General features: G+C 33.1%; 1 protein-coding gene across 1 annotated transcript; it reads right to left on the reverse strand.

Annotated features, from left to right (window-relative positions):
- Positions 1-2,624: 2,624 nt before the first annotated feature.
- LOC110868569 lies at positions 2,625-12,593 on the reverse strand. The gene is made up of 15 exons (XM_022117766.2): positions 12,271-12,593; positions 10,278-10,372; positions 10,083-10,196; positions 9,890-9,994; positions 9,026-9,097; positions 8,034-8,146; positions 7,812-7,946; positions 7,225-7,293; positions 7,041-7,131; positions 5,805-5,876; positions 5,212-5,312; positions 4,854-4,971; positions 4,666-4,725; positions 3,762-3,872; positions 2,625-2,992 (listed from the first exon to the last, which is right to left on the reverse strand). Exons 1-15 carry the CDS (start codon positions 12,365-12,367, stop codon positions 2,882-2,884), a joined length of 1,464 nt encoding a protein of 487 aa, XP_021973458.1. The 5' UTR covers positions 12,368-12,593; the 3' UTR covers positions 2,625-2,881.
- Positions 12,594-13,327: the final 734 nt, after the last annotated feature.

Here is a 13,327-nt window from a genome sequence, read left to right on the forward strand (position 1 = left end):
GACTTAGACAGCGAAAATTAAGTTTGACGGGTGAATGGTGATTCCGCTACCAAACTATAGGGACGCAAATTGAACTTTACTCTACCCAAAACTTTAAAACGAGAAATATTGTTTTCGAATATAATACATAGGGATGAGAAATTTCAGACCGACTACCGGTACCGTATCATACCGGTACCAACCGAAAATATACATTAGGATATTTAGTTTTCAATTTAGCTCAATTTCCTTATTGATACAATGGGGTGTGGAATGGTACCGGTTTGGGACTTTTCGTGGGACTTTTCGTGGTACCATAGCTTACCGATACCGACCGAACATATACGATACGGTATTCTGTTTTGGTTTTAGTAAAATTCCGGTATTACTTTGCGGTATAGTACCAGTACTGATCCCATCCATAATAATACATATACATAGATGTATATTGTAAAAATATAAAAAGTTGAATAATCATTTTCAATTAATCAGCCAAACCATCAACACTCTTATTTCATCAACCAATTCCAATAACAAATAATGGTAAAATGATAAGAAAGAAAGAAATAAAATAAAATAAGTTATTTGGTTTTTAACTTCCTAAATTTGGTCCGATTTTACCATCGGTTTCGACTTTCGACCAAATCTATACTCTATAATAAAAGAAACCATTTTAAGGACACTTGTCATTATATTAGACAATGTTTTATAGATAAATATTATTTTAATTTAATTTAATCTTTTCTAATTAATTATTAAGATAATTCTTCTACTGCCTTTCAAAAAAAAAGATAATTCTTCTACTAAATGTTATTTAGTTTAATTTTTTATGGATAATTATTATTTAGTTTAATCTCCTTATCATTTATAATATTATTTATTTAACTAATAGAGTAATAGATAATTCTTCTACTAAATATTATTTAGTTTAATTTTTTATGGATAATTATTATTTAGTTTAATCTCCTTATCATTTATAATATTATTTATTTAACTAATAGCGTAAATTACGATTTTGGCCCCTGTGGTTATAGCACTTTTACTCTTTTAGCCCAAAAAGAATTTTTAACATCTGAACCCCAACGTCTTTTTTCTAATCTTTTTAGCCCCTAACGTCTTTTTTCTAACTCTTTTAGCCCCTAACATTTAATGGATGAGGTTAGTGTTAGGGGCTAAAAAGGTTTAGAAAAAAAAAGTTGGAGGCTCAGATGTTAAGAAATTACGGATAAAGTTCCATAAATTATCTTATTATTTATTTATATATAGGTTAGAAATTATATCTTAATAATTAAAACAAATATCGCGCATTTTCATAAAGAGGGTGGAGGGAACGATTTTCTTCTTTATATTAATTACTAGATTAGAAATTATATCTTAATAATTGAAACAATCAACAATATTTTTAGAACTAATAAATTAAGACCACTGTTATTTAAATAAGTGGAGGGAATGATTTTCTTTTTTATATTAATTACTAGATTAGAAATTATATCTTACTAATTGAAACAATCAACAATATTTTTAGAACTAATAAATTAAGACCACTGTTATTTAAATAAAACTTGGGTTCACGTCGTGAGAAAATCGATGATACAGTTTGTCTTCTAATCGATGGTTCAAATGTTTTTATATTTATAAACTTGACAAACATCACAAGTTTTGATCATACATAAAACAAAATTTTGTTCGGATATCAGAAAAGTGTCTTAAAATATCGTTTTATAATTGTTAAATTTTCGTTATTAACTATTTGATATTTTATTTTCTCAACCCGTGTAATACACGGGGTTATAACCTAGTAAACTTTCAAAACAAATAAACCAAAATAACTCAGAAAACCAAACTCATAAATACCCCGGATTTCAAAAGAGAATCAAAAGAGATTTTGGATCCTCATATAAAGGACATTAATTGTGTTAACGTTACTCTTCACATCCATAATTCTAAGTTATTTTCCTTTGTCCAATTTTAAATCTATGATCTTTCCTTTAAGAGACACATGCCTCTACTAAGTGACACATCTTCTATCAAAACCAAAAAACTATAACATTTAGACCAGTTAAAAGTTGTCCTTGTATGTAATAAATAATTTATAAAAAAAATAGGTTTGTACAAATTATTGTTACGATATTATGTTTTACATCATTTCTTTATAAAACAAATTTAACACCTTTTTAACATGTTACTTTCTTTTATTATTAATTTTTTTACATCCTTTCTTTATAAAACAATTTTAACACCTTTTTAACATGCTTCTCTTTTTATCATTATTTTTTTTACATCATTTCTTTGTAAAAAAATTAACATGTTTTTTTTTAATTATTATTCATTTTTTACATCATTTCTTTATAAAACAATTTTAACACCTTTTTAACATGTTTCTTTTTTTTATTAATAAAAAATACGTCATTTCTTTATAAGACAATTTTAACACCTTTTTAACATGTTTCTTTTATTATTATTATTATTATTATTTTTATAATTAATTTTTCAGATTTCAGCAGTTAAAACACACTACCAAAAAAAATTACTATCCAAATCCACCACTTGTTCATATAAATTAGTCTAGACTATTCAAATAAATTTATTGACTTTTGCAGTGAGGCCAGGCTATACAAATTAGCCACAAGATCACTCCTACAATCTACATGAACAAATACATGTATTAGAACAATTGTTGATAATTGTTTATTTTATATACATATATATATCGACATCGTACACTACGATGTTTTAAACCAACCACCACCACCACCACCACCAGGGGAGAAAACACAATCACAACCTAAAACTTGATCATGCAATCACACAGTTACAGGGATGCAAAAAATATTACATACAACAGGTAAAAACTAAAAAAGAATTTAACAAATATGTATGTATATAGCACGTCGCATTTTCATCAAGAACCGCCATGCTCTTGAGTGGTCCTGAGTATAAGCTCTTCTGTTGTGGTGCCAATAATCTCGTTTGCACGCTTCAAACCAACACAGTAATACCTTCCAATTGAATCCTATATTCAAATATTATTAAAACGTTATTTTAAAAGATAAAATATGTTCACAAAAACTACTATTTCAATAATAAACAAAATGATTTAGCATAACTTGCGTATTAAAATTTATAAATACACTTTAGGTGACTTTGGACCGGTTTGACCTATTCGACCCGTTTGACTTGTTACCTTTTAACCTACTTATTTGAGTTTACCTATTAGACAAGTTCGCCGTTGGAGATAAAATATACTGAAATCAGCCTATAACTTAGCGATCAGGTAAAGATTGTTACTTCTAATAAGAGGCGGCTTTGTCATGTATGAAAAGGAAAAGAGTAAATTACAAAAATCGTCCTTTATGTATGTCACTTATTGCAAACTGTGTCATTTGTCTTCAATAATGACAGAGAACGTACTCGATGTTTGCAAACCCTTGCAAGTTATGTCCTTTAGCCCTTAACTCAGTTAATTTTTGTGGTTAAATCTGACCAGATTGACCCCACATGAGGGTATTTTTGTGGTTAAATCTGACCAAATGGACCCCACATGAGAGTAAAATGACCAAAATACCCTCATGTGGGGTCCATTTGGTCAGATTTAACCACAAAAAAATAACTGAGTTAGGGCTAAAGGACATAACTTGCAAGGGTTTGCAAACATCGAGTACGTTTTCTGTAATTATTGAAGATAAAGGACACAGTTTGCAATAAGTGACATACATAAAGGACGATTTTTGTAATTTACTCAAAGGAAAATATTAAATTTACACAAAATATTAAAATCTCACCCTAGCAACAATGCCCATCTTTTCTAACTTGTGGACTGCATCATGCACATCAAAGTTGCATTTTGCATCAAACTCCTCTTCAATTAGTTCCTCACATCGTACATCAAGATCCTATAATTATATGCCACAAAAAACTCATAACTCAATCAATCAATACACACACACACATACATGTATACGTGTGTGTGTGTAGAGAGAGGGGGGATTCAATACGAAACCAGTTTGTAAGTAGAGCTGCAAGAGCCGCATAATGCACTTGTACATATAACTAGGGTGTCCAATAAAATCCGGACCCGAAACCGAATCCGAAAATCAGATAATCCGAATTTTGGAATTCGGATGTGGATTTTAAAATAATCGGATTATCCGATATCCGCAAACTAAATAGTAAATGTATATTATATGAGCACTATGTTTAGTTTGAAATGTAGTAAAAAAATAGTAAATAATCGGATTCGGATGTGGATTTGTGAATGTATTTTGTTTTCAATATTGGAAATTTGGAAAATCGAATTCAGGTTTAGCTTTAATCTATGCACAACGGATTTTTTTTATAAAATTCGGATATCCGTTTAAATAAAGAATCCGTATCCGTAGCCGAAATTTCGGATATGGATTCGGATATTAATATTCACTATCCAAAAATTGGATAGCTGAAAACCGGATAATCCAATCTTGAACACCCCTAATATAACCACTTACCCCACTCTCTTTCTAACTCCCATTATATCTTTAAAGCACTACGGACAAGTGCATCATGTGATTCTCGCAGTTCTTAGTTCTCTATCTAAATTTGATTCTATATAGAACACACTCAAATATACACACACAAACACGCATAAACACACACACACACATAAACACACACACGCACAACCATATGTAGATTAATATTCATGTATACCTGTAAAGTTGCTTTGCCTTGTTCCATCAATATAAAGAAACACAATATCACCTCTTTTACCTGCAAATGAACAAGGGATTTGCAATCACAAGTTTTAGAAGATATACACTTCTTAAATAACTAATTTCGGATGCGAAAAAAAAACAGAATGAAAAACAAAAAAAAAAGTGTAAAAGTAAAACACTTACTTCTTGTTGAATGACATCATCACACAAATGAAGAAGAGTGCCTTTACCACTATCCAGTTGTTTGTCATACATGGATTGAGTAATTAGGTTTTGATATGCAACCATATTAGCCTGAAATCTACAACCACCATATGCATTCTTTAACCATTTTGTTATACTATTTTATATCATCATGTCTACAACTAACTACTTGATATTCTTTTAGGTTTATAACGATTAGCTCTAATGTGTTTTTATAATATTTGCCCATGTAGCACAAGGGCTATTATCTAGTCAATTAATGTGTAAATATGTGCATGTAACATATTGACATTCATAGGATAAATATTAACCACATAATAAGAACGATAAAACTCACGTGAAGTAGATTTTAGCACAGTAACCAACAACCGTAGAGAGAACAGCAAACATGACCCAAAAGTCAGCTTGAGGTGTCTCAACCGAACCTACGACAGCTACCTGAAAAAAGAGATATTAATTGTACACATACAAAATTTACTTCGTAAACATTCACATTGGTTCTCGCGATAAAGGTGGTTCTCGCATGAACCCTACCCTATATATATAGGGAAGGATATATAGAACACCAATATTAGGGAGAAAACCCTGGAGACTCTAACCTCCCAATTTTTATTTTTTTGAAAAAAAAAATAACACATGTAATATACATGTTTTGAGCCAAAAAAAAAATCATAAATGCGCCAAGAGGATTTAAAAAAAAATAAATAAGGTTCTGCGTAACATATGTAACAGTCGTGTTACGCACTATAACGCAGAAACTTGCTTATTATTTTTTATTTAAATCCTTTCGGCGCTTTTTTGATTTTTTTATGGCTCAAAACTCTTAAAAACATGTATTACATGTGTTTTCTCCCTAACTTGGGTTAGAAAGACTCTCTTTATACACACACACACACACACACATATATATATATATAATAAAGAACTAACCAGTCCAACTACAGCAGAAATAAGGAATTTCACCCAGTCCATGGGGGTTAAACTTGGATTTTTCTTCTCAGGCTGTCAGTAAGATATACAAATTCTATAAAATAACAAACTGGCAAAATAAAATTACAAGAGAAGATAATACGTGCAGGCCAGTCAGGTTGTGTAACGCGTCAAAATGGGAAATTTTTGGTACGGGACGTTGGGTTGACCCCAAACACTTTTAGTCAAAGCACTTCTTACTTACTAGTTACTATAGATATTCAGCCTGTCAAAACATAAAATAACAAAAAATATTGTTTTACCATGTTAATCTTCTTTATTTTATTTTATTTTTTGTCATACAGCAATTTAGGAGGTTGTGTACATAAATAAAAAATAGGGCATTAGGGCTAAATCCAACAGATAGCAACATATAGACGCCCATTCATGATTCAAGCCACCAACCATAAAAATTAAAGACGTAATAACATTTTAATTTCTTATTAGTAATGGCAACTTTTTAACTGGAAACCTACAAAAATGGTGAAATGGTTTTTTTTTCTTTTTATACGTCACATATAATTTGTAGTTTTTTTAGGCGAATTGGAAATAAATAATCCCACCTAACTCAATTTGGCCGATAATAATCTCAACTGGTCAATTTTTTTTTTTTTTTTTGTAAAATAGTCCACCGTTTAAATAACTTAACGGAGTTAAGTTTTATTCTGAATTACAAACCGATGTTTTAGGGCTTTTGATCAGAACGAGGATACGAGTCGATTGATGTAAAACTTACCTCGAAATACTGCCCCAACCCACGAAAACGGTGCTTCAATCCGGGTGTTTAAACTTCCAATTAACAAAAATCAAGCCATTTCGAGGTAAGTTTTACATCAATCGACTCGTATCCTCGTTCTGATCAAAAGCCCTAAAACATCGGTTTGTAATTCGGAAAAAGACTTAACTCGGTTAAGCTATTTTAACGGCGGCCTATTATACAAAAAAAAAAAAAAAAATTTGACCAGTTCGGATTATTATCGGCCAATAACTGACTTGGGATTATTATCGGCCAAATTGAGTTAGGTGGGATTATTTATTTTCCAATTCGCCTTTTTTTATATTTTCTTTTCTTAATATATTAAATATGATAGGCACATGTTATGTTGGCATGAATTTTTTTTTTCCATTTTCAACAAAATTTCTAAATTTGGTTCATTTTAAATGTGTCAAAGTTGCCACAAAAGAAAGAACACTCACTAGGACTAATTCCATATCTGCCATTGGGATATTTTTGAAATGCTTAACATGGATTCCTCGTTCCTTTTCTCCCTTCTTGGTGCTCGCCCGCCTGCATATGAATCATTACGGGATTACAGTTTTAATAAATTTGTATCTAAAGTTAAAAATTTCGATAATACAACTAATAAAAAAAAGGCCATACCTGTATACAACAATTATCCGATCAAATGTAGGTTCTTGAATGGTAATCTTACTCGCCAAATTCCGTAAACTGGTGGAATGGAAATAAGCATGTGGTAGAAATCAAACACATTGAACTTGCAATAAATTAGCAAAAATATAAGAGTAAAATGTCATTTTCGTCCAAAGGTTTGTTTTTCCTCATCTAGATCCAAAAGGTTTGAAATCTTCTCATTTTCATCTGGCTCGTTAACTCCATCCATTTTTCTCCGTTAAGTCAGGGGCATTTTCGTCTGTTTGTTAACTTAAAGGGCAATTCGGTCATTTTCACTTCATGTACAAGCATATAAAATACCCCTGACCGAATCCGTTAGACCGAATTGCCCTTTAAGTTAACAAAAAAGACGGAAATACCCCTGAGTCCCTGACTTAATGGAGAAAAATGGATGGAGTTAACGAGCTGGATGAAAATGGCAAGATTTCAACCTTTTGGATCCAGATGCGGAAAAACAAACCTTTGGACAAAAGTCGCAAAACTGACCAAACTTCAAGGACGAAAATGGCATTTTACTCAAAAAAATAAATAAATAAATAAACGTAGCTCACAACCTGATATCCAAGTTCTCAATCCGGACCCTTTCAACAACTAAATCCTCCGGTAATTCTTCCTTAGTAACTTCATCATCTTTCTTCGGGTCATTCTTAATTCGCACACTGGACTTTTTAGAAAAAAGCTTTCCTAGTCTATAAGCATAATTAAACATTTAACATCCATAAACTCTATAGGTAAAACTTTAACTTAATAGCAAATAACTTGTGAAAAAAACATGCCTGGTTATTCTCATAATCCCAGCCCATAGACGTGAAATAATCATGTCCAGTTTTTCCATGATAAAGTAGTCAGTGGTCTTATCGATTCCGATGCCTCGTCGGAAGATGACATACTACAAAACAAATTTTAAATAAAATAAACAATATTTAAATAGAATTTCAAGAATCTAAACAAGATTACCGGGTTGTTGAAACAGGTCATTTTTAGTACTGTTTGAAACGATACAGGTCGAGTTGACCTGGAAATAGGGATGCTAAACGGATCATGTTCGTGGATTGGCGGGTTCAACCCGAACCCGAAAATTTCAGATGAACCCGAACACGACCCGAAACCGAAATTCGTGTCATGTATAGTGACCCGAAGACGACCCGTTCAACCCGAATTTTTTATTTTTTTTAAATATATTATATTAAAATTTTACTACAAAAAAAAAAAAAAAACAAATGTTTTATAATACAATTACATTTTAGTTATAAAATTTAATTTATGATATAAAATACATTGTAAAGAAATAAAATATAAGATAATGAGTTAAACGAATCAACCCACCAACCCGATCGGGTTGACACGAACCCGACCCGTTTTAGCTAAACGGGTTCGCGGGTTCAACCTGAAACTGACGCGAACCCATCTAGACTAAACCCAAACCCACAAATTTCATGTTTAGTTCATGTCATGTCAGAAATTCACACCCCTACCTGGAAACACTCTTTTGTCCATTTTTTTAAGAAAATATAAACGATTGATGTGTTAATTATTACTAAAAAAAACATTACAATCCCAATAATGATCTAAATCGTTGAATAGAAGCGATTAGGAGGTCGGGTGCATTCAAAATAGACTTTGGGAGACTTCTAATATTTGACCCATTCGACCTCCTTCCAACTAATTATTTTTATTTGACCCATTTGACATAAAACACAACCCAAATCGGCTAGTTCACACAATACGGGTCAAAATTGCCACCTCTAAACCAGATTTATATCAATACCTTATCAGCAAAGTCGGGAAGATCATCATGATGATGCTCTTCAAAGTAACGTTTCAATAGATTCTTATCAATCTACATTAAAAAAAGAAAAAAAAAGAAAGAAAGAAAGAAACGTTAGCAGACATGAAAACAATGATTATAGCTAGGGTTGTAAACGAACCGAACGTTCAGCGAACAGTTCGTGAACCGTGCGGCGGGAAGTTCGTTTATGTTCGTTCGATTAGCTTAACGAATGAAGACGAACAAAAAATTTCGTTCGGTTAGCTTAGCGAACGAACACGAACATAGGTCTCGTTCGTTCGACTGCGTTCGTGAACGTTCGGTAATATATTCGGTTACGTTCATTCGTGTTTGTTTGATTAGATTAAGAAAATAAAAAAAAAATAATAAACCTTTTATCTAAACATCTTGAAAACTTGAAACCCTATTTTTTTCTAAGTTAACTAAAATTTGGACATGCTAAGACATTTTGGGGGATAATTATGTCTAAGTTAGTTAAAGTTGATTCATCGTTTGGCGGTGTATTAGACTTCTTGTGTTTTGATTTATCATTTGATGGTTGTAATTAACTACTTATATCCAATGTTTAAGGCTAATAATATTTTTATTTTTTTTTATTTTCAAGTTAAATGTTCGTTTGCGTTCGTTTGTGTTCGAGACTAGTGTTCACAAACTGTTCGTGAACAACTGAATTTCCTTAACGAACGAACATGAACATAAACTTATGTTCAGTATGCGTTCGTGAACAGTTCGCGAACATGTTAATTTCCTTAACGAACAAACACGAACATGGCCTTGTTCGTGTTCGTTCGGTTCGTTTAATTATAGCACCTAATATGGTAAGATATGCATCACAGAGCAAACCTTTGATTCGTCGACTTTGATAGGAAGATTTAAAAGATACTTCCCTGATTGTGCAATATCAATCTCCTCATTAGAGCATATTTTGAAATTACTTTTCTCCATCACCTGCAGCCATTAAAATTATACTTTAAAACATATAAAAGATTTTGAATGTGAACTAATTTGAAGATTTAACACATGGACTCTTGGCTACCCTAAACATATATGTGAGGAAATTCTGTTCAAGAACATCAATTTCTTGTTCTGATAGGCTTTGTTGCTTCAGTCTCTGAGACCCGTGGACAGGATCAAAGAGTGAATACAGTTGCTGCAAGTATGAGAACCACAGAGATTAAAACAACACTTATATAAATATTGAAAATTCTTGATTTATAGCATGAATTAATACCATGAGATCTTCAAACTGAAGAAGATACCATGCTCGAATTGTGTACTCGACTCTCTTGCAGAGCTTCAAGAATTCTGTTCGGTCAGTATGGTGTTCTGCAATGATGAGCTTATCTCAAAACTAGAAAAATAACATTGAAAGAGTAGAATACTCCGTTCCAGAAAACGATACGTTTGGTTATGTATACATACGGGAAACAGAATTATACATCACAATGTTTTGTTGTGGGAAACATAATTATATATCACATTATTTTGTTGCTACTTTTCTAAACAACTTGGTACATTGTTCCAATGATAGAATTACTCATAAGCACTTAAAATTATTACTCAAAGTAGATTACTATTTACTCCCTAAGTTATTTTTTGAAACAATTAATTCAACAATTAGTTTCTAATCTAATAAGTGGTGGGGATGGTTAAGTCAAGGTGGCCAATCAAACAGCTCCATCCAAGGTTGTGTGTTGTGGTTTACCTAAAAAGTGCATAACGCCCTGCCACGTAGGCAATGGGCTTTAACTAACCCACCTTTACCTATCACGTTGTGGTTTAACTAACCATTTTTATAAAAAATATATATATATTAAATAAATAAAAACTAAATTAATTTAAAGAGTAAAGTACACGGATGGTCCCTGTGGTTTATCAAAACTTTGGATTTGGTCCCTGGCTTTCCAGAAGTACACGGATGGTCCCTGTGGTTTGCATTTTGTAACGCATTTAGTCCACAGCTTTTTCTTAAAGTACACGGATGGTCCTTGTGGTTTGCAGTTTTGCACTTTGTAACACATTTAGTCTTTAACTTGGACCTCATGAAAGCTTTAGATTTGTTGGCTAGGGACTAAATGTGTTACAAAGTGCAAACCAGAGGGACCATCCATTTACTTTTGGAAAGCTAGGGACCAAATTCAAAATTTTGGTAAACCACAAGGACCAGCTGTGTACTTTACTCTAATTTAAAAGTGGGTGAGGTGTCTTTTTAGTGGATATGGAATTGGTGAAGAAGGCAATGGGGGCATTAATGGGCTAACGCCCAAAAAGGCAGTTGGTTTAGCGGTGGTGTTGTGGCTTGGCGGAGGTTTTGGCGTTAAAGATGTGGTGAGGTGGCAGGGAAGGGGCACCACCCCACAACACACAGTCTAAGAACATCCACAACAGTGGACACCAACCACCATATGGGCACCCAGTGACCCAACCCCATGCCAACTCACCATTTTCTCTCTCCTCTTTGTTTCTCCCTTCTCTATCCTCATCCCCCTCACAAAAGCTTGTCAAAGCTCGTTTGGAATTTCAGATGAATTGCACTCTCTCTTCCCTCACTCCTCCACCTAGATGCCACATAGGCCACGAGCATCAAAAAACACCTCCAATGGAGATGCTCTAAGACGTTCCACGTTGCTATTTCAAAATCCTTTGGGAGGATTTGCGCCAACTCACCATCTCACCCCTTCTTTCTCCGTTTTTTTCTCTCCCACTTCTTCTCTCTCTCCACACTCACTCTCTCTCTCTCTCTCTTTGTTGTCACGCATGGGGGCGTGATGTTCAACGTTGAGCGAACAGTTCGTGAACCGTCGGGGAAGTTCATCTACGTTCGCTCGTTTAAGAAATGAACGAGCATGAACGAGAAATTTCATTCAATTAGTTAAACGAACGGACATGTAAGAAGGCCTTGTTCGTTCAACTGTGTTCGTGAACCGTTCGTGTCCGTTAACACATTATTTCCTTACTGAACGAACATGAACAAAGCCTAACGAACAAGTAACACCTAGGCAGATGCTTTAAGCTAAACAGAGATTCTAAATTAACCTTATAATGATCATCTAGCAAACCCTAACACTAACCCTATAGAATAACAACCAAAATAAATCTGCAACAACTTTAGAAACACTAGCCCTGTATATTCAAACAAATAACAACCAATGCTAACATTCAGCCAAAATTGAACAGCATACGAACCAAAAACAACAATTTAAACATAAAATTGCTGTTGTTACCGATGAGATTGGTGAGATGCATGATGATTCTGGGCTTCAGAACGGGGATGACGGCTTCACGCTCCAATCGAATCACTTCCTTCTTAGTGCTGCTCATTTTCTTTCGTTTTCTGTAGCTAACAATTTAGGGTTGTTGAAGAAAGCAGATAGAGATAGAGATAGAGAGATGATGGAAGCGAAGCTAAGTTATTATTATTGTAGTTGTGATGATGAAGCTTCTGAAAGTCGAGACAGAATAGCGTTTGATTATATTTGATTCTATGTTGAAACGGGCAAGGAAAGAAAACAGTCACATGGGGTCAATGCAACTACTAACGCCGACATGTATGTTATCCTTCTTTCTTTCTTTTTAACCATTTATTATTTTAATCTTTTGTCTTTATACTTGGCATTATTCTATTGTGACCCCACTAAGATAATGACACACTCCATGTCGTGTAATCATGTATTTTTTTAAACGGCAGGATTTCCAGCTCCAAAGGGCCGACATATGTTGTTTAAATCCCTCATCCTAAGTTTGAATCCCTCCTAGAGGTGTTCTCCCATATTTACATAAAATCAAACCTGAGACCTCCCCCAAAGGAAACCACTTAGTGGAAAATCCTCTAACCAACTAGGCTATACCATATTGGCAGTGTAATTATATATGACTCGTATGACTTTTATATATGACACATATGTCCTTTTCATATAAACCTATGATTTGTATGCAGATACACAGTTTGTATATACTTTTTTGTATGACTTATATATGACTAATATGTCCTTTTTATATAAACCGTATGATTTGTATGCAAATACACGATTTGTATATACTTTTTATATAGAATATATGAGTTGTATACGAATATACGAGTTGTATATACTTCTTTACATGAATTAAAGGACTCGTATATCAACACATCATCCAACAATGCATATACGAGTCCTATATTGGGTGTTAAATATCTAATTGAGTGTATGCATAATAGGACCCATCTTTTATTAATCTAGCTTGATCACGATTGCAATTCGCTTTTTGAAGTTCCAAAATCGTTTCTTTATTTTTCTTTGCATC

Source organism: Helianthus annuus, chromosome 7 (genome assembly GCF_002127325.2).
Source record: "Helianthus annuus cultivar XRQ/B chromosome 7, HanXRQr2.0-SUNRISE, whole genome shotgun sequence".
Lineage (NCBI taxonomy): Eukaryota > Viridiplantae > Streptophyta > Magnoliopsida > Asterales > Asteraceae > Helianthus > Helianthus annuus.